General features: G+C 38.0%; 2 protein-coding genes across 5 annotated transcripts in view; one reads left to right on the top strand and one right to left on the bottom strand.

The window, feature by feature from the left end:
* LOC110851115 overlaps positions 1-20,524 on the bottom strand; it is a 99,663-nt gene extending 79,139 nt beyond the window's left edge. For all 4 annotated transcript variants that reach the window (XM_035853187.1, XM_035853189.1, XM_035853188.1 and 1 more), the window contains exons 1-5: positions 20,163-20,524; positions 18,126-18,190; positions 8,409-8,616; positions 8,030-8,251; positions 12-259 (exon numbers count right to left, since the gene is read on the bottom strand). In XM_035853187.1, coding sequence (XP_035709080.1) covers positions 12-259; positions 8,030-8,251; positions 8,409-8,616; positions 18,126-18,190; positions 20,163-20,178 — 759 coding nt within the window. In that variant the 5' untranslated portion in view covers positions 20,179-20,524. The remainder of the gene's footprint in view (positions 1-11; positions 260-8,029; positions 8,252-8,408; positions 8,617-18,125; positions 18,191-20,162) is intronic.
* Positions 20,525-21,954: 1,430 nt separating this feature from the next.
* On the top strand, positions 21,955-23,765 carry LOC110850834 (derlin-2). Its single transcript, XM_022098415.2, has 6 exons — positions 21,955-22,309; positions 22,388-22,453; positions 22,533-22,700; positions 22,792-22,914; positions 22,983-23,146; positions 23,224-23,765. The coding sequence occupies exons 1-6, from the start codon at positions 22,217-22,219 to the stop codon at positions 23,417-23,419; spliced, it is 810 nt and encodes a 269-aa protein (XP_021954107.1). The 5' UTR covers positions 21,955-22,216; the 3' UTR covers positions 23,420-23,765.
* Positions 23,766-24,337: the final 572 nt, after the last annotated feature.

Below are 24,337 nucleotides of genomic sequence, written 5' to 3'. Positions count from 1 at the left end.
TGCGCCCATACCTTATCGTACGGATTCCCTTCAAAACCTGGACTACATGAACAACTATAATTGCCGGCAGTGTTGTGGCAAAGTGCATTCTCTCCACAAGCATGAGGATCTGCACATTCGTTGACATCTGTGCATTTTTCTTCCCCATCGCCCTCATATCCAGGTAAGCACTTGCAAATAAAGTGAGCTGGTAAGTTGCAACACTCAGAATTCTCCACGCACCGAGAACGGAACTCTGGAATTGCACACTCATCGATATCTGGAAGGAAATAGAATAGAAGGAAACACGATTAGAAATCAAGTTTTTGTCAACAACACGAGTGCAGTCATAACTGCTTGGTTGGTGCATTAATTTGTAGATACAAGCGAAAAGCCGTGCATATGTAGAGCTTTCTGTATGTACTTCACATTCAGGTTGCTAATAAGAGAATTACTAGATGAAAAGATGGAAAGGGGACAAGCCTGCCTTTTATGGTCGTACTAGTGAAAACATCTTGGCAACATTTGCATCTTGCAAAAACGTTTCATGTCGCACAAAATATTTTACTGGTTGAACCAATTGAGAGGAAATTTGTCACAGTATAACAAACAGTATTCTCAATGAGAAGATACATCCATCCATATCACACGAATGACTGACTGCACACTTCTTTTAATGAGTCCGTGCATATTAATGAACTCATTTGGCTTGCTTTGTATGTCTGAAAAACGGAGTTTTTATCAACGTTGTCATCATTTCATTATCACTGGATCGGATTTTGACATTCGCAGCAGTTTAGTGTGAACCTAGTTGTTTGACATTTCATTATAAAAAACGGTTCGTAATTAAATCTGAGGGAGGAACACACACACCGGCACCCACTTCATTTGGTACACCTTTTCCGGCAACACCACTTCCGCTGATTATTACATATTTTTGTTTACAAAATTTTCACTTTGTTTGCTTAAATGCCGTCAACGTTGTCTTTTCTTCGTTCGCAAATGGAAGAACAATTTCTTGCTTTTAGTTTGCTATATAACGGTGAAAATGAATTGAAATGAATTCCCACAACAGCAACTGGTCGTCGTTGTCGATATGCAATCCAATAGCGCCTGGTCGTCTCCATCCCTCATTCCATTCACGCACTTCACCTTACATAATTACGTTGATGTTATGGCAGACAAAATGCGGTTCCCACAATTCAACGAGGCTCATGAGGTCTCTCTCCCATTCGTCGTCTATGCAATTACAGTTAGTGGATTTACGATGGTTTTGCGATACGATACCTGCATTTCCTGTGAGGATTTTAATACGTGTGCAATGTCAAATTAAGTAAACCCTTACTGTACTTATTATACTATATCAGTCGGATTAAGTATTTTTGTATATTCAGTCTTGATTATGATATGCATCATTATTTAATTACTCGTATCCTTCCAACGCGTTTTTTTTCAGTCTGAATAATAATAAAAAGCCTTATGTTGTCTACTTTGACGGTTTGACAAAAAATGTGTGTATTCCTTTTGCACGACCATTGTGTGGCAAAAAAAAGTGGTGGTAATGATGGGCGAAGAAGACACCCTTTATTTGAATTGGACACGTATCTGCATAAGTTTAATTTCTATAGCTTATTCGTAGTATTGCAGAAAGTAGAGAAAAGCGGAATAATGATTTGCCTTCTTTTTTCACATATTATTGACCATCACATGCGTTTGGCAAAGTTCACAAGATTTCTGGCTGTCGGACTCTGGTGCGATGATGATGATGATGACGATCGTGTCGTTTCTAAAAAGTCACTATTGAGGAAATGACCAGTGAGATTCATCAAAGTGGCGTTAGATTGCAAAGGTTTTTGATAATGCATGGTCTCTCTCCTCTACGTTCTTGTAGAACAGTTTCTCTAACAAAAGCTGATACCGTTGCATCAACTTCCTTTCAGGATGGTCAACTCACTCAAATTCTTTCCCATCCCAGCAGCATCTCCGCATCCTTTCCTGTTGAAATTGTCCATGCGATTCTTTACACCAACTAACCGATAGAAGACGAGAGCCCAGCCAACTTATTACTGTTTGTGCAAGTTACAAGAAGAAACCATTCTAAAATCTAGTCTTCCCTTGTTGTTCGTGTATTTGAATGTGAACATATTCGAGGAACGGCCGATTAAATTAATGACTTTTTTTCAAGTCTCGACTTTTTAACCCGACATTTCCATCGATGCTTTTTAATACTGTCGTAAAATTAAATCCGACGCGACGCGCTCTTCTCACAACTCTCGACAAGAAAAAATAAGGGTTTTCAGCATCGTTAACTTTGAATAAGGTGGGGCAGGCCGTCGTCCGTAGGTCTGACTGACTAGAATGTTTACAAGCTCTTTTTGTGTCCTCATGGTCATTGTCATCCTCCTCATATTTTTCGTCATCTTGTTACTATGCGCTCATTTTAATTGTTGAAACGAGTAAGTGAGTAGGGGGACTGGAATAATGATAGGGACATAAATTACCCCTCCATGGTGGTCAACGGGCTTCAAATTATTTGATTTGCAAATTATTCTTCTTTATGCAACGGCCTGTTTCTATGCAGTTTGACTAAATTGCGTGACATTTTTGAGATCTTTTATTGCTTCTGGCTGTTGAAAATTCGTTTTGATTTAATGCCCTGTATATCATTGACCGTGAAAAGTTACTTGTGAAAAAAAATGTGTAAATTATTTTTCATTTGAGTTAGTTTAGGAGCGGATGCCTGCATGTTACACCCGAGAAAAAATATCGATTATAGGAATTAGTTCAAGTTATCTCACGCACGGTCATTCCTTTTCGCCGCAAGATTTAATTTGTGTGAGAAAAGTGTCGAAATACAAAATCAAGAATATTGAGATTCTACGAACGTACTTATGTAACATGGCACATGGAACAAGGAAAGGATGACTTTTACAGTGCGGCATGAATCAGTGCATACCACGGTATTTGTGATTATGCAAAGGTGACAAATGACCCTCACGCCCATTTTTGCAAAGAAAAAAAGATTTGCAAAGAAGAGAACCAAATTATTTTGTCGCTCGGCTGGATTTCACAAATGGACTTTTACAAGTAGAAAAGGACATGGCATGTAACAGAAAATCCATAGAATGTATCGGTCTCTATTCGTAAAAATAAAATGCATGATACACGCCGCCTTTGCCTGCATAACTCTTGTGCCAACTCGTATTACTCTGCTCATTAAGAATGTTTTTTGATAAAAAAACAAGAAAATTGCTCTTATCAGAGATCCAATCGTTCTTCTCTGTTATACATGATTGTGTGGAGTAGATGTAAAACAACAAAGAAAGATTAACGTGTGCACGATTGGGGTAACTCAAGTCGTGAAGGATTATTTCACATGTTAAATCACATAACTTGGAGGAGTGAGATGAAAAATTGATCTTTGCCAAGTATTCACATTCCACGAGAGATAAAATACCATGTTCCAATTTGTAATTAACTTTTAAAACCTACACAGTTCCATTTGAAATCTCATAAAAACAAATTTTAGTCCGCAAAACATTTATGCGATTGGTGAACACAAAAATATGAAAATATGAAAATGGTTTACAAAAAGAATTATCTATTCTTCCTTTTGCCCAGGATGGGATCGTGTAGTCAAAAAATGACCTGCTGCTGTAAATCGCCAAAGCATGCAAATCAAAAATGAGTTGTTGAACATAAATAATGGGGTTCGTCCCCATCCTTGTTTTACAAGTTTGAGGCTGCAAAATGTGCATTCTTCTCATCTTCTAGTCGTAACGTAACCCGTAGATGTGTTCTTCGTCTAAAAAGCCACTTTCAGATTCATTCTCTTCTCAAACCAATTGCCCATTTCTTTCTATTCTGTAGATCACGGTCGTGGTTTGGGGAGAGGAAGCAGTAAGTAAAGAGATTGCCAAGAAATGATACAATGACGAGAAGAATACGAACAATGTAATAATGTGTTGCTGGTTCTTGACTTGATAAATGCATGTTGGGTCTGATTCAGTCAGATGATGCTCACCTGAAGACGACGACGACGAAGACGATGATCGAAAGGGAAATGGAATGCAGGTGAATTTACAAGTTTTATTGATGTGGTTAAAAAGTCCTCATACTTTTTTTATAATACTTTTTACATAATTCTAGTTTTTTTAAGTTTTTGAGTAAATCTTAAAGAATTATGCAAACATTTTTTTTGCTCCTAAATGAGACAAGGAGCCGTCTCATAATCTCTGCCTGCCCCAACCTTGAGACAATCCCGTGGATTATCATTCATTAGGTTCAGTGTCCGTATTTATTTATATGTCACCCTCCAAGAGCTTAATTAAAAGAAACAGGTTCATTGGCAAAGTTTTGCTGCACGGGTTGATTCCATTCCAATGAGAGCCGCCGACTAGCTCAACAATGGCAGGTCTGAGCAATGTGTCATGCAGCAAGAATGACGAAGAAGAAGGTGCCCCTCTCGCGCAGCAGGTATATATTTAATCTAACTCAATTGGAGTGATATTCTCATTACGAAATGGGAAGAGATCCTCCGACTACTGAGACTGACGGGATTGCATAAATTGCATTGCTTGAGTGGAAATGAGAAGTTCTTCTCCCAAGTTCTGGGTTGGTTTGGGAGGTGTAACGACCGAACAAGGTGAACGTTCTGTAGCGCAGTCCAAGCAAAACCAAACACCACACCGTCTTCAGTCTTACCTGGTCGTCCTTCTCATTCTCATCTCATCCTCGGCGTATAGTGGATGCAGCAACTTGTACACAGCCACAACGTCCCGCTTTTTAAAGTCGTTTGATTAGGAAGAATCAGATAATAAATGGCAAGGAAGTTAAGTTTGTTGTTGTTGAGCCACCACCACGAAGCGTTTGAAATGCCAGCTTTAACGTTATTATTGCTGTGTTGAAATCAAATTTCTTCTTCCTCTCTCTCCCTTTGCCATCCATCCATCAATCCATCCACTCAATTTTCTTTAACAATGCGTCCTAAATCACTCTTGAATTCAAATCGAGGCTTTCTCCCATTCCCTCTCCTCCCCACTCGATATCATGACTCTTGCAATTAATTATAACCCAATGTTGACGTAATGTTATGGCAAAATTTCCACATTTGGGTGCCCTCACAAAGGTAAAAATAAATGGATCGTCCGCCAACCTATTGGCGTGACTATTGTGATTCCATTACACAAACAGTCTCAGTGTGTGTGTCACAAAATAGAGCAGTATCAGTAGACACGTAATAATATGTATATTTCTTCTTGGGCATGGCATCTCATCTCAATTCTCGTCACATTATTGCATTGTTCTCCTCACACTCCCACGTTCCTCTGGGTTGCGCAACTTTCCTTCGTGCGCCACCCAGAGTTAGTGGATCCAATCCAGGTAGTCGTCGTCGTCGTCGACTTATTACTTTGTGTGTGTTGCGCTTCTTTAAAATGCTGCAGTAAAAATGTAGTAATGCTGCTGCTTGGGATGCAAAAGGAAGACTTGTTTGTGGACGAGAAGCTACTACTAAATACGGCACTTTTGGATGGCGAGGCCTCTCTCTGATTTTTACCTGTGGTTTGGTTTGGTTCGTGGTGGTGGTGGACGACGGTGGGGCCTCTTTCCGACAATTTCTCTATAATGATGAAGTGAAGGTGTGCAAAATCCACTTTTCCTTTCGGTCGTCTTTTTACAATTATCGTATCGGCACTTGAAAGCCTATTCTTGTTTTTTACTGTGAAACGACACTTGAAGGACTTGTATATTTTTATGTGTTTTGCGGTTTGACGTGATAATTTATGTCACTAAACAAAAATCATTAAGTTCAATTAAGAACGCAATAAATACCGAGTTATTACGACATCGTAATGATGTCGAGTCATTTGAGGAAAAAATATGAGACTTGAGATTTTTTTTCAAATTTACGGATTCCTTCATCTCTTTTGTATCGATTTGTTATTGGTACTTGTTAGAAAGAAGTATGCATTTCACTCTGGTGATGATGAGCATATTTCATTCATTTATTAATAAACTTAATAAATGGAATGAGTGCATTTGCACGAACTGTCAGTCAGTCATTTGCTTATTAACGGTGGTCGTAGTAGTAGTAGTACTAGGATTGTGGTCATTTGCTAAATACATACTTGAGCAACTGGGTAAACATTGACGCGTTCATACTGAAAGTGGTCATCTGCTGTCATAAATTATTAAATTGTATAGCCTGCACATCCCTGAATGCAATTAGCAAGTTGCTAATAATATGATGAAATAATAAATACTCATGATTATTAAGGGTTTAGAAACTCGATGCTCTCTGCATTCCTTTTGACCAGGGTTGTTATTTGTTATGCGAATAACTTTACGTTTGTAAGAGTGACATCATCAAATGCAGTGCACTTTTGGGAGTCTTGGTCGGTAGTAAATAATAAATGCATTTCTGCACAATGTCGTCGACAGTAACGGGTTATTTCGGACATTGAGTTATGCTTTTGTCCCATGCATGCATGCATCCATCAAGCACTTAATGCTGCACCATTTACGTAAAACATGTAGTATTTATAAACTTATACAATTTTCTCGTTAGAGAGATGAAATATGATTTTCCCAGATTGTCTCTTGCTCGACAGGCGAAAAGAATGAAAAAGTAATCAGTTTGATCAATCCTCTTGACCAGCCAATTTGAAAGAGAGCAGCAATTTAGCAGAGAAGGAGAGAAGTTGCAAAATCTTACAATAATAAATACCGGTGCGCAAAAATTCTTCTTAGACAAGTGCAATAATGGATGATCGTAATAGCGAGTGGTAAGAAGTCAAAGGGAAGAAAAGAAGGAGATGAAGGAGATACTGATTAGAACTTTTTGGTTAGCTAGCTAGCTAGTGGCCAGGTTGGTTGGCTCATTTTTATTACTGTAGTAGTAACACTATTATTATTTCATTATTTGTACGATACACAAGTCTATCTTGTTCAGGATTTCTGTAAAGTGGAGATGAATGCGAATTAAGTCAAGTGGTTGGCCCTCTTTCATACTCAGCAGTGAAGTGTAAAATTGTGAAAGAGCTCTTTTTTCTCTCTCTTTAGAATCTTTTGTATTTATCTTTGGCGTCTATTCACCTCCTCCGTTAATTCCCATGCCCCTGCTTCCAATCCTCTGCCATTTTACGCAAATGCATATTCTTCAATGCTGGCTGGACTGCCGCAACAGTCAAGTCAGTCGTTAGCATTACTTACTTGGAGTAAACATAGGAGAAAAAAGAGGTGCAACAAACAATTGCTCGAACTTTTATGAATGCAGTACCAGCCAGGTGATGGCGAGTTAGTAAAAATAAGTGAGTGGCAGATCAGATAAATGATTCAGCTTAGCAGGACAGGACAAAAAAAGGATTGTATACATTATATCAATCATCTTGCATATGCGATGATCTCCTTTGACAGTTGTTTCGCACACCACGTTTCGTACAAAGTGGTGGAAGAAAACAACAACCGAGTCTGCGTTAACATAGGGACGGTTTGACGAGATGGATAGGAGATAATAACTGGATTCACTATTATTCAAGTGGTGTGGTGTGTGTGGTTCCATGAATGAATGAAGAACACATGCATGCATACAGATAAGTATGACGACAGTGTAAAAGGTGGTTAGTGGTACTATACATCAAAGGAAGAACGAATCTCTGCCAAGATTAATTTAAATGTCATTGATAAATAAGACTCGGACTGAGACTTTCGTGGTGGATAGGAGCATACAGAATATGTAAATATGTCGCTATCATTACCAAGCATTTTGTGCCAAGTGAGAATTTATTGGCCCCACACGTCACTAGGCTTGTTTGAGTATGTGCATAAATAATTAAATCGCCGGTTTTTGTTTGGTACAAATCTGAGTCACTGTGATACACGCGATTTTGATGATGATGATGACATTATAATAGATTATGTCATAGGGCAGGTCTAACTCGTAAAGCGTGAAGGGTATTTCCTGAGATGGGAAGAAGGACATGAGAAAAGCGATGCGATGCGATGAAAAGCTATTAATCATTATACTAATCAAAGCAAAAACGCTGCTTACCTTTGCAGTCCACGCCGTTTCCTTCATATCCGGGAAAACAAGTGCACTTATAACTGCCCAAGGTATTCGTACAATGGGCAAATATGTCACAGGGTCGAGATTTACACTCGTTGACGTCAGGTACTTCACATCCTTTGCCACCGAATCCGTCATTGCAGTGACACTGTGATTCTAGGCAAGCACCATTCTGACACTTTTTCCCTGTCGCTTGTGCGCAATCATCTGCAATTTATTTTTTGAATGGATTAGTGTCAATTACTACGCTTCATTGATTCTTGGTGGTGGTGTTGGTGTTGCGCAGGCAGTAATTGCATAATATAAATGTTTATAGTCGACTGGTGCTTAATGGGTGATGATGAGATGAGCGAGTCGGTCTTACCTGTACACTTGAGATCCCTGTGGAGCTCATCAGATGCCATGAAGCACTGTGGCGTCCCATCGCATAATTTTGATAGCTCGAATAATTGTAGAACATCTACTGACTCGTTGACCTGACAGCCGAAAAATCCATCTTCGAGGTTAAGGAAGAATACTTCCTTCTTTAACCCGACACCTCCAGTCTTCTTTTGATTACTTTGAGCATAAATCTAGAAAGAAATTGAGAAAAAAATGTTCAGTCACGACATTGGGGACCATTTTTCAGTGTCACATAAATATGGCATCTTAAGGAGGAAACTAATAACGGAAGTGTGAAGGTTAAAGTGAGATTGTTATTGTAAATTGCATTATATTGAAGATCAAAATCAGAGCGACAATGAATAATTTTATTACTCTAATCAAATCAATGGCGGCCCAGATGTACAAATTGAGAAATTCGTAATTATTATTGGCATTCTATCAACTGGATGATTTATAGCGAAATAACGAAGCGACTCTGATCTTGGGAGGAGGATCGATGCGTGCGTAAATATATTGGAGATGATATAAAAATTGGGTGGTGATGTCACTAATGGGATCACATTATTGCATCAAAAATTATTAAGAATGTGGGTGAATTGAACCTCCACGTCCACCCACAATCTTCATTTAGCCTTCTTTGATCCCATCAGATCGTCCTTTGCAACGACGGCTGATATAATTTTTTTAACCCTGGAGCACTTGCTTCCACTTTATTCATATGCAGTTTCGACGTATCAAAGACCTTTGTACCACACATACGGCCTGATTTTCTTGTTGACATGCAAATGCATATTTGTTTCCCTTTCAGACCGACTTGCTTACATTTTTTGTTTCATGCACACAAAAGTTGCATAGAGTGGCGTGGCCAACTCCCAGTATGATCTCCATTTTCATGACACTCCAAGACAACACCCTCCTACTTACTACCATTCTTATGTATGTACTTTGTTTGTGAAACGTTAAGCGCCACCACAAATTTTGTTTACCCTTTTAATCGGAATGGACTCGACCGTTTCGCCACAAGAACCCCCAACAGCACTTGCAAATTTCAGCTCAAATTTGAACGCAGAAGCTGTTTGGGAACTGAATCAAGTTGTGCGTATAAAAATAAGTATGACTTTGATACATTGAAAGTGGAAAAGATGGGAAGGCCATCTAATTCCACAAATAAGGAAACGATCCCAGTAATAAAAGCAACACTTCACTTAAGTAAATTCTGCCCGGAGGACAATTTATTTATCAGGTTTCGAAAGGTTAAGCATTTCTGACTTGCTGGCTGACAGCAATTAACTGAGCAACATGTCAAGTTTTATAACCTGGAGGGTTTTAATTACGCTGAAAATAATTTTTTCACAGTTATGTATTCCTCGTCTGGGAAAAAGTTTATACATTGAGCAGTTAGTTTAATAAGACGGCGCACACATTATTTGCTGTTATAGAGGCGCATAACATATAAAACTGACTTTGGCGTCTTTTACCGCAACGAATAAACGCAATCATAATTTAACTCTTTTTTTTACTTATAATTGTAACTTTTTAAAATCCAAGGCGGAAACGGATTTTGCGAATAATGAAAGTCAACTACTATAAAATCTTTCATTTTTAAATCGTCGTCATTATTTTATACATGTATTTTTTCATGAAAAGGTGGCAGAGAGCAGTAGGAAGAAGAAGGCAGTGCACCTTCTTAATAAATCCATAATCTACGCCTCTGCTACAAAATGCATTTTGTACTTTATCCAATTCTTGTTTTAAAAAATGCACTCCAAATTTAGGAACTTGTAGTCACACACGGCCATTGTCTCTCTACTACAACAACAACGATTTTTCCAAGTAATCATTTATTTTATGTTGACTCCTTGTGGTGCATTTATTCACATGGAACCCGCCCTAATCCAGAAATTCATGGCGAGTTTTGTCCATCAAAGTTTATTCACTACTCGTTTATGTTCATCAATTATCTTTCAACTTGAGTTTTTTTAGTTCAAACGACCAAATTTGACTTGATTTGATTAACCTTTCTTCTTCACTGGTCATCTTAAGTAAAGGCAAGAATGCGACCAGAGTTGTTAACCCTTTCTCTACAAAATGCCAATGGACGATTGTGAAAAAAATCATTGGGAAAAGAATGCATGAATTTTTACAACTCATTTGTCACCTGATAGATGGATTGAATTATAGAGAACGACTTATTCTGACTAAGATCTCCAAATTGAAATATTTTCGAGTGGATAATAAAATACAGCAAAGCCATAAACAACTGCTTTTTAGTAGAATTACTAAATAAAATTCTACGCCTTCTTGCAAATATACGGCAAAAATGTGGCGAAAAACGTTGAGCAAACTGTTAAAAATTGGGACATCGAACTTGTTATGGTACAGCAGTTTTCCGGTTATCCAAAAATGGGCATGTATATTATTACGATTTGTGTGTTACATTCATACCGTCGCAACCGTCCTGCGAGTGCATAATCATTACTCTCAGAGAGACATTTGTATAAAAGCATTTAAGAAGAGTGTGTCATTCTTGTGCATGTATAACTTATTGTTGTATTTGCATGCCTACTTTTTTGTCTAATTAGATCACTGCAGAATCTCATCTGAGTCTACTGAAACGAAAAAAAAACTTGCAAGCAAAACAAATTATAAAATACTTCAGGTGACGCACATATGATAATAATAGGTTGAAAATGGATGAGAAAAGTGGTCCCGAATAAAATCATGATCGTTTAACAGCAATTAATTTCATGGGATTAATTGCTACATACATAAATATGACGATGAAGCTACCTTCAAAGTTGTGCTTGGACTACTACAATTGAAAAGATCTACTTAATAATCACGTACATCTACTCCATCTTAAACAGTTAATCAATTTTGCAATGGTAAAAAGTAAAACAAAGCTTTAATTTGATAATTGAACTGTCGGCTAATAAAGTTGATTGAGGAGAGCAAGTTGATAGAGGTTTGTGAGATGAGACTCATCTCCTACATCGATGAATCTCGACATGCTGTTTGCCACCACTTGAAGTTTTGTTGTTGTTGTTAAAATTCATCTTCTTTTCATTCTCATCACGTTTTCTCGTGCTCAAGTTCTCTTAATCAAAGAACTTTTAGGAAAATGTATAATTTAAATGCTGCAATTTCTCTCTCTAGGTTAATACAATAGTCGTGATAATTGATAACTATGTACACTTGCATCGTGTAATTATAGTTGCGTGTCCTCTCCACAGTATACATAAACAGTTGACACCTGTTTACACTCAATTAATGCAGTGCGCTTGAATTTTTGGTGAAGAAGATCCACATTTTCGTGGACGTGTGCTCGTAATAATGACGAAATGACAATTAAAACGGGTTCAAGAATGTTACCCTTCTTCTTTTTCTACAAAATTATGCCTGTTTGTTTGTGGAAAACAAAAGTGAGGTGAAAAGACCGTGAGTGAGTAAAGCTCATTTGACGACGATGATGATCATCATCATCGCTGCATTTTTATAGATCATAAAGCAAGATAGGTGACTTTTTAAAGGCTATAAACTTGCATGTTGTCCACTATTAAATATTATTCTTGTTATGAAATAGCATGAAAGGTTAAATCACTCCTCCGCTGTACTGCTCAATTAATAATTCTAATTGTATTGGTTTTGTCTCGAGTCCAATTTTGTATCATCCCTTCACTCTAAAAGTTTTAAAGGAAGGTTTAAATTATCAAATTATGATCTACCCATCAAGCAATTTGTCTAGGTAAATACAATCCTCGCGTACTTTTGGGCTGTCTGTTTTGTATGTAAATTGTTTGAGGCACGCAACAAGCAAAAATAATGGATGACATCCCTCGTCAAAAGTTGACTTGGTCCATCCAAGCCAAGCAGACGAGTGCGCTATGTTATATAGAAAGAGATACGAAATGAAGTAACTTTTGCTGTTCACTGTCAATTGCAGGTCATGAAGAAATTTTTACCTCTGTCTTCTGCCCACGCAAACACAATACGTTTAAGCGACTGCATTTATTTAAATATGTGACGATAAGTTGATCATATATATGAACAATCGACTTATCGTTTCATGTACATATCAAGAACGAACGTTTACAGTCAACTGCATTCAATGGGACGATTCACTTTGTTGTGTCGAAGGTGGGGACAAAATGCATTGTTAGGCGACGTGTGGTAGTGAGGTAGGAATTAAACGAGGTGCATTTTTAGAATGGACCTTTGTAAATGTGCATGTATCAAAAATAAGACATCACGATGAACTTGGCACCAGCACCAGCGGCAGCAGTAGGATCATGTATAATGTGTCTTGAAATACTTATCCATATATATTTATATACATGCATAAGAAGAATATATTTATATATAGAATAATGCTGAAGATGGATGCAAAAGATTCTCTCTGAGGAAGATTGAACACGGACAAAAAGAGACTTATTCGCAACTGTCTGTGTAAGCATGACGAACACTGCATACCAATTTCTAATGAGTAATTAAGTTTGCAAGGCCATACGATGTGTCCTACGTGACGTATACTTGTAGTAATTCAGATATCAAAAGATTGTGCTAAGTTAGGAAATAAATCAAAAGTACTCATACACACACATACACACACACAGAGCCAGACAGACACAAAACATTCGACTTAAAGCATCAAAATTGTCAATTATCTTCAATTATTTTCAGGTAATTTAATGCACAAAAATTAATTATTCCTTTGTGTCAGAGTCAAGCAGTAGTACATAAGTAAGTAAGCAGCAGGAGTAGCAAATTGTTTTTTGCTCAAGAAGGGAGGAGGACTTGTTAGGATGAGATCATTCACGTTGTGACATTCCTGCCAAATTGATTTTTGGGAGAAAATAAATGCTAAAATAATGGCTGTGACAATGAGAAGCCCTCCTGCATGGCGTGCAACTTAATATTTTTGTAATGGCAGAGCGTCAACCGTGCTGTGCAAATTACTTGTTTCGAGAGATTTGAAATTGAGACTCGACAATGGTCACGGACGGAGCGATAGGAAACATAAGACAGATGGAGGAGTGCATAATTTTATTTAGTTATGTATTAAAAAATATGTAATATTACGCATTTATTTATCTATCTATGATAAGCTGGCTCTGTTTGCGCTCATAAATATTCAACCACCACCAAAAATTCTTTTTAATGACATCAAATCTTTGAATATTACGTTTCGTTGTGGCTATTAACCAACATAAATATTATTTTTCTTGGTTTTCATCGTGAATGAGAACTTCGTGCAGCTATAAAATTGCAAATTCTTGTAAACTTCCTAATCATGCGCTTCAACTTTAGTAGTAAGTTGAGCGCTCAATTTGCATTTTGGAGCTATCAACACAGTTCTTCTTTTTGATCATGATCTAATCTATTGATCAAGAGGGTCATGTAAATGAGCCCTGCTAAATGTCCAAATTACATTGTCGAGTGCATACTCTGAGCTATACAAACGTACAGCTTCGCAGGTAGTAGTAGAGGTAAGTTGGAGAATAATAATGCTTCATTACAATAAATTTTATTTTTCGTGTCGGAAAAGAATTCTGGAATTGGATAATCGCTGTTAAACGTTTTTCAACAATGTTTTGGTACCTTGAAAGCACAATCTTACTGATTGATTGATGGAAATACGTGTCTCATTAGTACAAAATCAATAACTGGAGATCTTATCTGGGATCTTCTTAACCATGCAATCGCAATCGACTTACATCGGCAATTGAATGCATAATGTGAATATGCACATATTTACATGTATTAATTAATTAGCGATCTTTCGAGAAAAAATAAATTTCTAGCACTAATTACAAACAATGGAATGAAATTGCTTAATTGGAGTGAAAAACACAAACACCCAGCAGCAGAATTATACACGTATGTACATAGGAAGAACAGTGGCAAGTTCTGTGCCCAGTTTTCACAACATTTCAAATTAAAGATTGCCAATATGCCCCCATGCACATATCTTTCTATCTCATTAAATAAGATTAAGAATTCACAATTCTCTAAGACCTAGCCCAACCCTGCATGAAAAATTCTCGCATAGTCGTGCCCCGTACTGCTGCACAATGATTAGCTGCCATGATATGATGCATATTATGGTTGATGATTGACAATAGCCAATACTTAAGCAACAGCACATCGATATCTCTTGAGGAGAGCCAACACTAACAGCATCACTCATTTTTACCCACTTTCATTTATGCAAATCCACCTCAAAATCTATAAACCAAAAGCTACTTGGAGCCCATTGTCACAAGGCTGTGCACGTTTAAATCAGAGATATTAATAAACCAAACTCTATTGATGGGTGGGTGGCTGGTGGCTATTATTCGATAGACACGAGAGAATTGAACATGGTCATTAGACACAAAATGATTCGTCTTCTCCTTCTGGGAAGAGAGGTTCAGCAGATGAATGAAAATATTTTACCGTGTATGAATGCATGCATGTGTCACTGATACCAAGAGATGAGAGCTCCTGCTAAAACCATCCATTCAGCTACAATGGTTTGATGACATGATGGAATCCACCATTTTTTTCCCTGTGTTCTTGTCGAGGACGTGTTTATTTTCTGCAGTGGATTGTTGAGTCCCTCAAGGTTACGATAATGCACAATATTTTCTTCTTCCATACGCTAACTAGCTGACTGCATACGGCATGACGACGACGATGGACGATGCAGATGATTACGAACAAGTGGAAGCCGACAAGAAGTACTCGAAACCACATTTTGATGGGGATGATGATGATGACGAGATGATGATGTGTGCAAGTAAAGTGAGGAATGATACTATGTGTGTCTACCTGCCTGCATCGTTTGTTTTCTTTCGTCTCATCTTCATTTCAACAAATGAATCCACTGATTGAGATAGTGATGAGCATTCAGTCAGAGGAATTGGCTCTTGGATGGAAGGGATGAATGCCGAAAATTTGAGAGAATGAGAGCCAACTTATCCAATAAAACAAATGATTCTGGCTGCGTGTATGTATGTATGACATGACGATGACTTTTATTGCACACGACTTTGATATGAGGAGAGATGATTTGCCTTGACAAATGCAGCATGGAAATATCTAAGTGTGTGTATGTGTATGTCTGTTGTGGTGTCCTACGTGGTGGTCAATAGCACAAAATCATAATAATAATAATAATGAAATGATGTCTTTAAACTTAACGATCTAAAGTATGTTCGATGTGGTGATGGTGGTAGTTTGTGAGATGGGTTAGCCCTACTACAGGCCAAGGCAAGGATGAATTTTTGGCTAATTTGCGAACCAACAATTTCCACCATAATGGTGGAAGTGAGAAGCTGAAGTGGTCGTCGTACTAAATAAATAGTTGATAATCCATCTTCGTCAGTTTAACTGTAATTAGCATTGACCGCAGCTATACGATATGCATATTTAATACACGCCAAGACTCTCTAAAAATGCTGGTTAAAGTATGATACCAAAATCAGCAGAAATGTCGTGTCTAATTAATTGCTGCATAAAAATTAAACAAATAGCTCTGAAAAATTTACATAAGAGGAAGTTGTCTGGATATTATACATACATACACAAGTCTTGTACCCACTAGAAAAATTGGCTTTTTGACAGTAAATCCAAGATAAGAAAAGTTTGCAAAAATTATATAAATGACCAGAAATAAATTAGTTAATTTAGTGGGATCACTGAGCGTATGCATAAATTTGGGTAGGTACGCATGTGGCGAGGTGATGACTGATGACGACAACCCGACACAAGAAGGGCGAGTAACAATTAGTTCCAATTTAATAATCAGACTTGAAATGAATTTAAATGCGAATTTTTTAGGATACAAAACCGGTAAAAAAAGTAAGAAAGGTCTGAAAAAGGGAGGTGTCGCAAAACTGTAGTGAGCCGGACTTTGTGGTACGGAATTTATGAGATAAAGTCATAGAACTATAACTTCATATGTAGCATATTGTAACTCTTTAAGTTCTGTCGCATATTCATGCAGATAGTTGTTGCTAGTTGATGAGGAAACTTCTCGTTCGTGGTTGTATATATGTAAATTTATATTGCAAAGGTCGTGATCGGCTGCAGATTGGACAACAACAGTTTAAAGGAACAACGAGTAGGCTGAAAGTATGGATCGAAACGATAGTAACTTTTGCAATTATGAGGACCCATAGGATGTTATTTGACTCGGTTGTATTAAGTTGCATACCACATAGTACCACATTATTATCATTATTATACGTTGTCCTGCTCTCGATAAAGCATCGTTGTCGTCGTCGTCGTCGTCGTCGTCCTAGTCATCAGAATAATGCCAGATCGCTTATGAAATTCGTTGAAGACGAAACACCCACCCACAGCATTGTACTGATATAGAAGTGTGGTGGAAATGTGTAGGATGAAGATTTTAGAAAGTGGTGGTGGTGTTGTCCCAAGAAGAACCTCTTCACATCTTAGACTCCACACACCAACCACCAGCGTCAGATCACTGCCAGCGTATGCGGAGGGATTGACAATTTAATAACCTGCAGAAATCTCAATGACCTAAACACCCATATATAGAGTAGTAGTGGTGGTGGTGGTGGAATGGTGTGGTACTTTTCTTGCCGATTTCCTACTATGAGCAAGACGGCCAACGTCATTTCATTATTGCTGGTCATTTGGCAATGAGGTTCACCCGGTGGTGCGAAAAACCTTGCCTTGTTTATTATGCATCCAGAGCTAATTGGATGAGTGTCCCTCGTAAAGTTTTAAACCGCCCATTGTTTTCAGTATTCTGTATTAATTTTTGCAATTGTTTGCACACCACACCCTCCTCCTCTTTTTGCTACCGACTTTTCCCAAAAGCCTCTCATCGCCTTATTTGCCAATTCTCTTTATGCATACGATTATACCTTTTATACACAGGAGTCATGGAGTCATTGTACTAATGCACACATTGTGAGTTGAGTATTATGTTAAGTTAAGTAGAAAGGGAACCACTTAGCAAACATAAATTACCAATTTGTGTGGGTTTATGTAGCACTAAGGAGAAGAAACCAGGTAAAAAAGTGAAATAATCCGTGGGAAACTTGTACATATAATAATTCTATGTAAGGTTTATATTTAACTAAAATATGCTAATTTTGCAGACACATAATTTCGTGCATTCTGAAAATTGCGAGTGAGAATGGGCAAGGCAGACCAGAGTACTCGTTGCTTGCTTGGTCCGTATTCATGATTGAAAGTTCGCTCAACCCCCAAATATTCTGCAAGATTTTTGCAAATCAGTGCACCACACAGAAAACAGTCGTCGTGGTGGTTTAAACGGAGAGATGAACGAGTATGAGCACCAGTTAGTCAGCCAGTATAAAGTGTGTTGACTAGTCGACTGGACTAATATGGCTGTTGCTTGACCAAAAGTGAAAGGCAGCAGAGATTGCAATATTTTAATATATGCAACGTCGTCTAGAAACTGCTCCACAGTCTTAAAAAACTTTAAACTCTAGTCAATAATAATAATGCAATGCAATCCGTGCTTCACTCCATACTTCACTCCATGCTAAATATCCTTTACTATTTATTAGCATAGCTATTTGCGTGTGTGTGTGTATGTGTGCCTTGCTTGCAATATTGCAAAGAAAGGCAACAGGTCGTCGCTATTAAGTACATATTTTGTTAAAAACCCATTTCGACGCTCTTAAAAGAAACACATAATAGAAAATTGTCTTACATTTGGTATGATAATTAGTACTCCGACACATACTATCCATATAGGCAGCAGTGACTTCAGTAGAGCTGAAATTGAAAAAAAGAACAAAACATGGCGTTTAATATCATAATGAATATTGTTTTTTAATGGGTGACATAATGGGGCACACTTGATGGTTATTCCAGAAACTATAATGTGTAGTCACTATAGTCAGTCAACAACTTTCATTAAAAATTTTGACATTCAGCAGCACTGCGGTACGACGGCGTCGGGTTTGTTCACACCTCAGACATCATTATGCATGTATACATATGCAGATATGTATAAGTGTATATGTACATAAGTGCAAAAAAGTGTGATAAATATTTGCAATTATTTTGATGGATTTGAAATTATCTTATTCCATTCTAGATGCAATTTTGGTAAAATTGGCCCACTCACGATACAAATTGAATCTTTTCATCTGGTTCTATACACAAAAAAGTGTGTGTGTATGTGTGTGCCTCTAATGATTTTTTGATTGATTGGATGAGCAAATCATTCAATGGAACCGGGTATGACATGTGGCTAATGTCTTACGTAACTGGTCGTGATTGCCAGAAAAATCCTATCTCATTCATCATCCTCATACCATTAGCATTAAGACGAAATCCAGTATGTGCAGTATGTAGGATAAGTCAAATTTATCATTAGTTGGTGGACAAATGATTAGAGAAGAATGATGATGGAATCCGCACTGTTGTGTTGTCTGACATCATCTCCATGGTCGAGGTTCCGTTTTTTGTCAGAATTATTGTGGTTTGTTGAGAATAACGTGTAAGGAGTGAGAACAATGTCATAATTTCCTTCTACTTCACGTTCCTTATTGTCTATCACTGGGAGAGCATCCTGGTTTTTTTAATTACCGTCGTCGGCGTCGGCGGATTTCTGACTCCCTCGTTCATATCATCACCATCCCATTCGTACTGGGACTATCTACCTGCTTAATTAATATTTTGCTACTCTTTTGATACGATATGAATTAATATGCGCTCGCTAAAGTGTTTTATAACAATATCCAGCCCTTACAATCACAATTGCAGCGTGTCATTGTAATTCTGCTTTTCACGGACGGAGGAATAAAATTTAAGCCATTCTTCATTATTGGATTGGAGATGATGAGTGGGGAGGAGGTTTAAAAAGAGGATGATGAAGCATCATGCATGTTGTATAATAGTTTGTTGTTTGTTTCATTGTAGACGGTTAAATTACAATTGTTGTATCATAAATACACCACCAAGTATTCACAATTCTTCCTTTGGTTTGGTTTGTTAAATGTTGTTTCATTGTCGTCATTAGCAGGTAGATAGATACTCATGTGTAGAAAATATGTTTATTCATTGGAGTACAAATTGTATTCGCAGAGTATGTATGCAATAATATATAGATGGATTTATGTATGTACATATGTACATGTGCATGTATGCAATTCTAGCCCTGTGCTACTGCATTGGTTGGGTGGCTGGACGACGGTGGGTGATGTTTAATGAGTGACTGGCAGCCGAGAATTAATGTCTTATCACACTGGGAAATTTATGGTATGCATTCAGCAGCAGGAAAATTTAATCCGTCCTATTTATAAATATGAATCAACAACAAAGAGATAATTTCGCGTAATGAAAAAATAATGAAGGTAGCTTTGGAGGAAATGCACAACTGCTGCAAAAAGACGACTTGACTCCGACTGAGATTTAAGTGCTGCTGGTGTTTCGAGGAGAGAAGCTTCATGCGTATTATTCCAATAAATTTGATGATACTCATCGCATAATTCGACTACATTGTGGTTTCCCAGCATTCTCACGAAGTACGAGGGCGGAATGAAAATACGTTTTTTTTGCGACTCATGTAAATCAAGAATAATTGCAAATTTAAGACACTTTTTGTACACATTCCCTTGAACCCATGCATTTTTGCGCAAAGTAATAAAACTTGAGTGAATGAATGCAAATAAATGAATGGGGTATTAACACTTGACCAAAATTTTGGGGAAATTATATATAATGCCGCTATATAAATTACCTGTTCCCATGGCCATTTCCCGGCCATGAACCACAGCGCGGATGACACAAAATCACACACTATTTAGATTATAGCTTATCCTCGTATGAAATGGTCACAATAAAAAACCAACACTTATCACTAAGAAACTACTACCCTCCCTGAAAAAGTAGTTCCAATTGGTGGGGAATTTTTTTAATAAGTCGCACCACTAAAACTACAACCACACCTGTTGTTGCAAATTATTCACTATCACTTTCCGGGGTTGTTGTCTTGAAAAAAAAAGTTGTAGGAGTGGATCACTAGTTAAAAGCGAGCAAATAAATAAGCAAGCACGGCGCAAACGATGATAGTCTCTCCTTGTCACCGAACGGCTTATGACTAAATGTATTTGAAAGCCGAGTCCACGGAAGGTACCTGACTTGCCAGCCTCATCATCGTCAGCATGTTCATATTATTATCATCAGCAGGGATACATAGAAGAGTGTGGGGAGTAGACGAAATTGTTCTGCAGGTAGTGGAGGCAAAGTAACCCTGATTGGCCATTCCTTGCTTAAAAATCTTAAGGCGAGTATAAAAGAGTAAGAATTACGATGATAATGTATGAAGCAACCCCTCGACGAGGCATCGTCGTAACGTTGCGTTGCATCCACTACGACTTCTTGGTAAAATATAATACTTACTTGTACCTGTGGACGGATGAGAGTCTCCTCGTTTTTTACCTCACCCTCTATGTTTTTAAACCCCTTCTTCTAACTCACACTCCTTCGCTTCACATCTGCTATACAAAGAGATCTTCCAAGTCTAGGAGGATTTGCTGATTGTTACATGTATCCCAGTACACGCAATAAACGTGGTAATACACTTTGAGACGAGTTGGTGTTTCCCATGGCATAGCATTATTCTCCCTCACTCACTGTGGACGACTTATATGCACACATACATGCACACCCACAAACTCCATTTGTTACCAGAAGAAGATTGTCTTCCGCAAAAGGACCAACATGGTGCACTGGTCAATTGCATTGTTGCTGCATTGATACAACCTTCGCAATTAGCATGAGAAGAAGATTCGACGGTCTGTTGCACTTGCTGCATTTTCAATCTGTCGTCGCACCTTCATTCCATCCACATCGCTTTTTTCGTCCAGAAGAGTGGAGAATGGGTGAATTGAATGATGGCTTTTCTCACCTCAGCCCTCCTACCTGGCACCATGTCAAATCACTTATTCCAAGAGAGGGTATCGTCTCAGGATGAACCTTTTATTGATTTGCTTGAGCAGGATTGTGTCTCATTTTAATTAAAGTACAATGATCATGTCCTGCAACAATCAAATCTGCTCACGTGTATGGGAAAAAAACAAGTTCGACAAATCGTCGAGACCAATTCTTGATGTGCGTGTGCATTGTCAATTCCGTCTCGTGAATTGGGATGAATGAATGACTTACGACAGACATACATGTACAGAAGAACGTCTTGGGGATTATACTTATATGTATAGAAAGAAATGATAAGCATTAAAATCACAAATTTCCACACTTTATGAAAATGCATGCTTTCCCATGTATGCATATTTCGCATACATATTTCATCAGCTGAATTTTAATCTTATTATGTGCAGATCACCTCAATTTATAATTTGCCCATATCATCACATTCCCGATTTTTGCACTTTCACTCCGAATTGTTCTCCTTGACTAGATTTCGTTCGAGTCCGAATTGAGACACGTGGAAGAGTGCAATATGTAGGAAAATATGTTGCCGATCGAGTGAAAGTGAGTGGGTGAGTTAAGACAGCCTGGCTCCGGTACATTCAAACGCCACCAAGTCAACTCATCATCAGCAGACTCAGCCCAGCAGATCATTATTTTTTCCTCTCTTGTCGCTCGCTCTTGGGCCGTCGTGGCTTCTGACCTGCTGGTCCACCCGTCCTTTTGCACCTTCACTTCGTCTAGTCTACTGGGTTCTGAGGGATTGTTGAGGATTGAAGAGGGGGTATCTTTTTTTGGCGGTTTAGGTCGGTGACAGGACAGAATTTGAGGGGACACCGGATTGAGTGAGGACCCGTCGCCAAGATGGCTTATCAGTCATTTTGGAGCGCCTATATGGACATCCCCATCGTGACGAGGGCGTATACGACGGCCTGTGTCATCGCCACACTGGCAGTGGTAAGTAGTTTAGTGTATTTTTTGTTTTTAATTTTGGGTAGGAATTATGAGTAATTTTGATTTTTTATGTTGTATTAGCACATGGAGCTGGTCTCCCCTTACGATTTGTACTTCAATCCGCACTTGGTGATTTTCCAACACCAGGTAGATATTGTACTTATCGGTATTATGGAGAGTTTAAGGATATATGTTGAGAATAATTAAATGACGTGTTTTTTTGCAGTGGTGGCGACTGTTTACGACGTTTCTGTTCTTTGGCACGCTAAGCTTCAACTTTGTATTTAACATTATCTTCACGTACCGCTATTGCCGAACTCTGGAGGAATCCTCGTTTCGTGGACGAACGTCGGATTTTGTAATAATGTTCGTCTTTGGAGCTGTTCTGACTCTGGTACGTTTAATATGCATTATGATGATATATTATTGATAAATTATATAATAAATTCAGGGTTAAATAAACAATGGTAAATATACTATTTTAGATAATCGCCTACTTTGCCAATCTGATCTTCCTTGGACATGCGTTTACTCTTATGCTCGTGTACGTCTGGTCTCGTAGAAATCCAATGATTCGTATGAATTTCTTTGGAATTCTGAACTTTCAGGTGGGTATCTATGCACTATTTTTAGCTTCACATCTCCCAAATTTTAATTTTATATATTATCCTTCCAGGCTCCATATCTTCCATTAGTGATTTTGGCATTTTCACTGTTACTCGGGAATTCTGTGCAAATTGATTTGATTGGAATATCGGTAGGACATATCTACTATTTTCTGGAAGACGTATTTCCCAATCAACCTGGTGGCTTCAGGATTCTCAAGACCCCTGGGTTTTTGTATGAATTGTTTTATTATTTAGATATTTTATCATTCTTCAAAACTGATTTTAATGATCTTAATAATGTGTGAATAGACGGAATATTTTCGATCCAATTGAAGAAGATCCCGGCTACAACCCTTTGCCAGAAGATAGACCTGGAGGATTTGACTGGGGTGCTGGTGCACCAAATCGAGATGACGATGCTGCTGCTGCTGCTGCTCCTGAACGTCCTGCCGGGGATGATAACGATGCTGATCGTCCGCCCAGGAATCCGAATAATCAACAGTGATGAACGTCACCATTCTCTATAAAACTCTAAAAACTAAAAATCACTCTGAATTAAATGTGATAACATTTGGGGGTTATCTTGGTCATCTATTTTCTTAATGATACGTGTATTGTGAGTATTAGATACAAGGAGCTCCCACTTCTATGTATTTTGTATATTTTAAAAATATTTATTTCCTTTAAGCATGGTTGATGTGTCTCTTCTCTCTGTATGGCACAGCGCCTCTCAGTAATCAACGTGTCCCAAAGCTGCTACTCAGTCACTCATAGGCTTTATAGTTTAAGTGAATTGAATGTAACAAAATACAATGAGTTATAAAGAAATACATGTTGTTTATGATACGTTATGTCGATCCATAGTGTAATTATTATGCATTAGTTGTAACCCCCATCACCCTTTCATAATCTTTCCGTAGTCCCGTCCCAATATATGCGCTCATTGTATTATCTCACATTACCTTTCGTGATTATATAGCTACTACATAGAACAAGTACGAGAAGCTATATTGTACATAATTTGATTATTTGCCGGACTCAAAGTTGCTTATTTCACTAAATACACAACTTTTCTTCCCATATACATCTACAAATTTTCCCCTCAGCAATTTTGTTGTTGAAGAAGATGAATTCTGTCTCTGTCAGTCTTTCAAGCCAGGCCTAATATGCAAGTCAATGAAATAACACTAAAACCAAAATCGAGACAATCTCGATATATGTACTCACTGTTCTCTGTTATATTTTCAGCATACTTATTTTGATAAATAATTCGTCAACTTGAGAATTTGAGAACCTTGAATTTGGAAAACTTCTATTTTAAGAGGAAATAAACATCTGCATATTTCTTCTTTTACGCATGTAAACCATGCGAGTGGGCCGGAGAAAGCGTGGGAGTAGAGCACACGAGTTGGATGAGGAGAGG

The sequence above is a fragment of the Folsomia candida genome, unplaced genomic scaffold (genome assembly GCF_002217175.1).
Source record: "Folsomia candida strain VU population unplaced genomic scaffold, ASM221717v1 Fcan01_Sc006, whole genome shotgun sequence".
In the NCBI taxonomy this organism is placed as follows: domain Eukaryota; kingdom Metazoa; phylum Arthropoda; class Collembola; order Entomobryomorpha; family Isotomidae; genus Folsomia; species Folsomia candida.
Note: the sequence above shows the minus strand (reverse complement) of the source record. Positions and strands in the feature narration are given on the sequence as shown.

What these genes read in the sequence shown, in the direction of transcription:
- LOC110850834 (XM_022098415.2), top strand. Translation starts at nt 22,217, where the DNA reads ATGGCTTATCAGTCATTTTGGAGCGCCTATATGGACATCCCCATCGTG. An exon ending in TTGGAATTCTGAACTTTCAG is followed by an intron (nt 22,915 to 22,982) that starts GTGGGTATCTAT and finishes TTATCCTTCCAG; the next exon opens with GCTCCATATCTTCCATTAGT. An exon ending in CTCAAGACCCCTGGGTTTTT is followed by an intron (nt 23,147 to 23,223) that starts GTATGAATTGTT and finishes ATGTGTGAATAG; the next exon opens with ACGGAATATTTTCGATCCAA.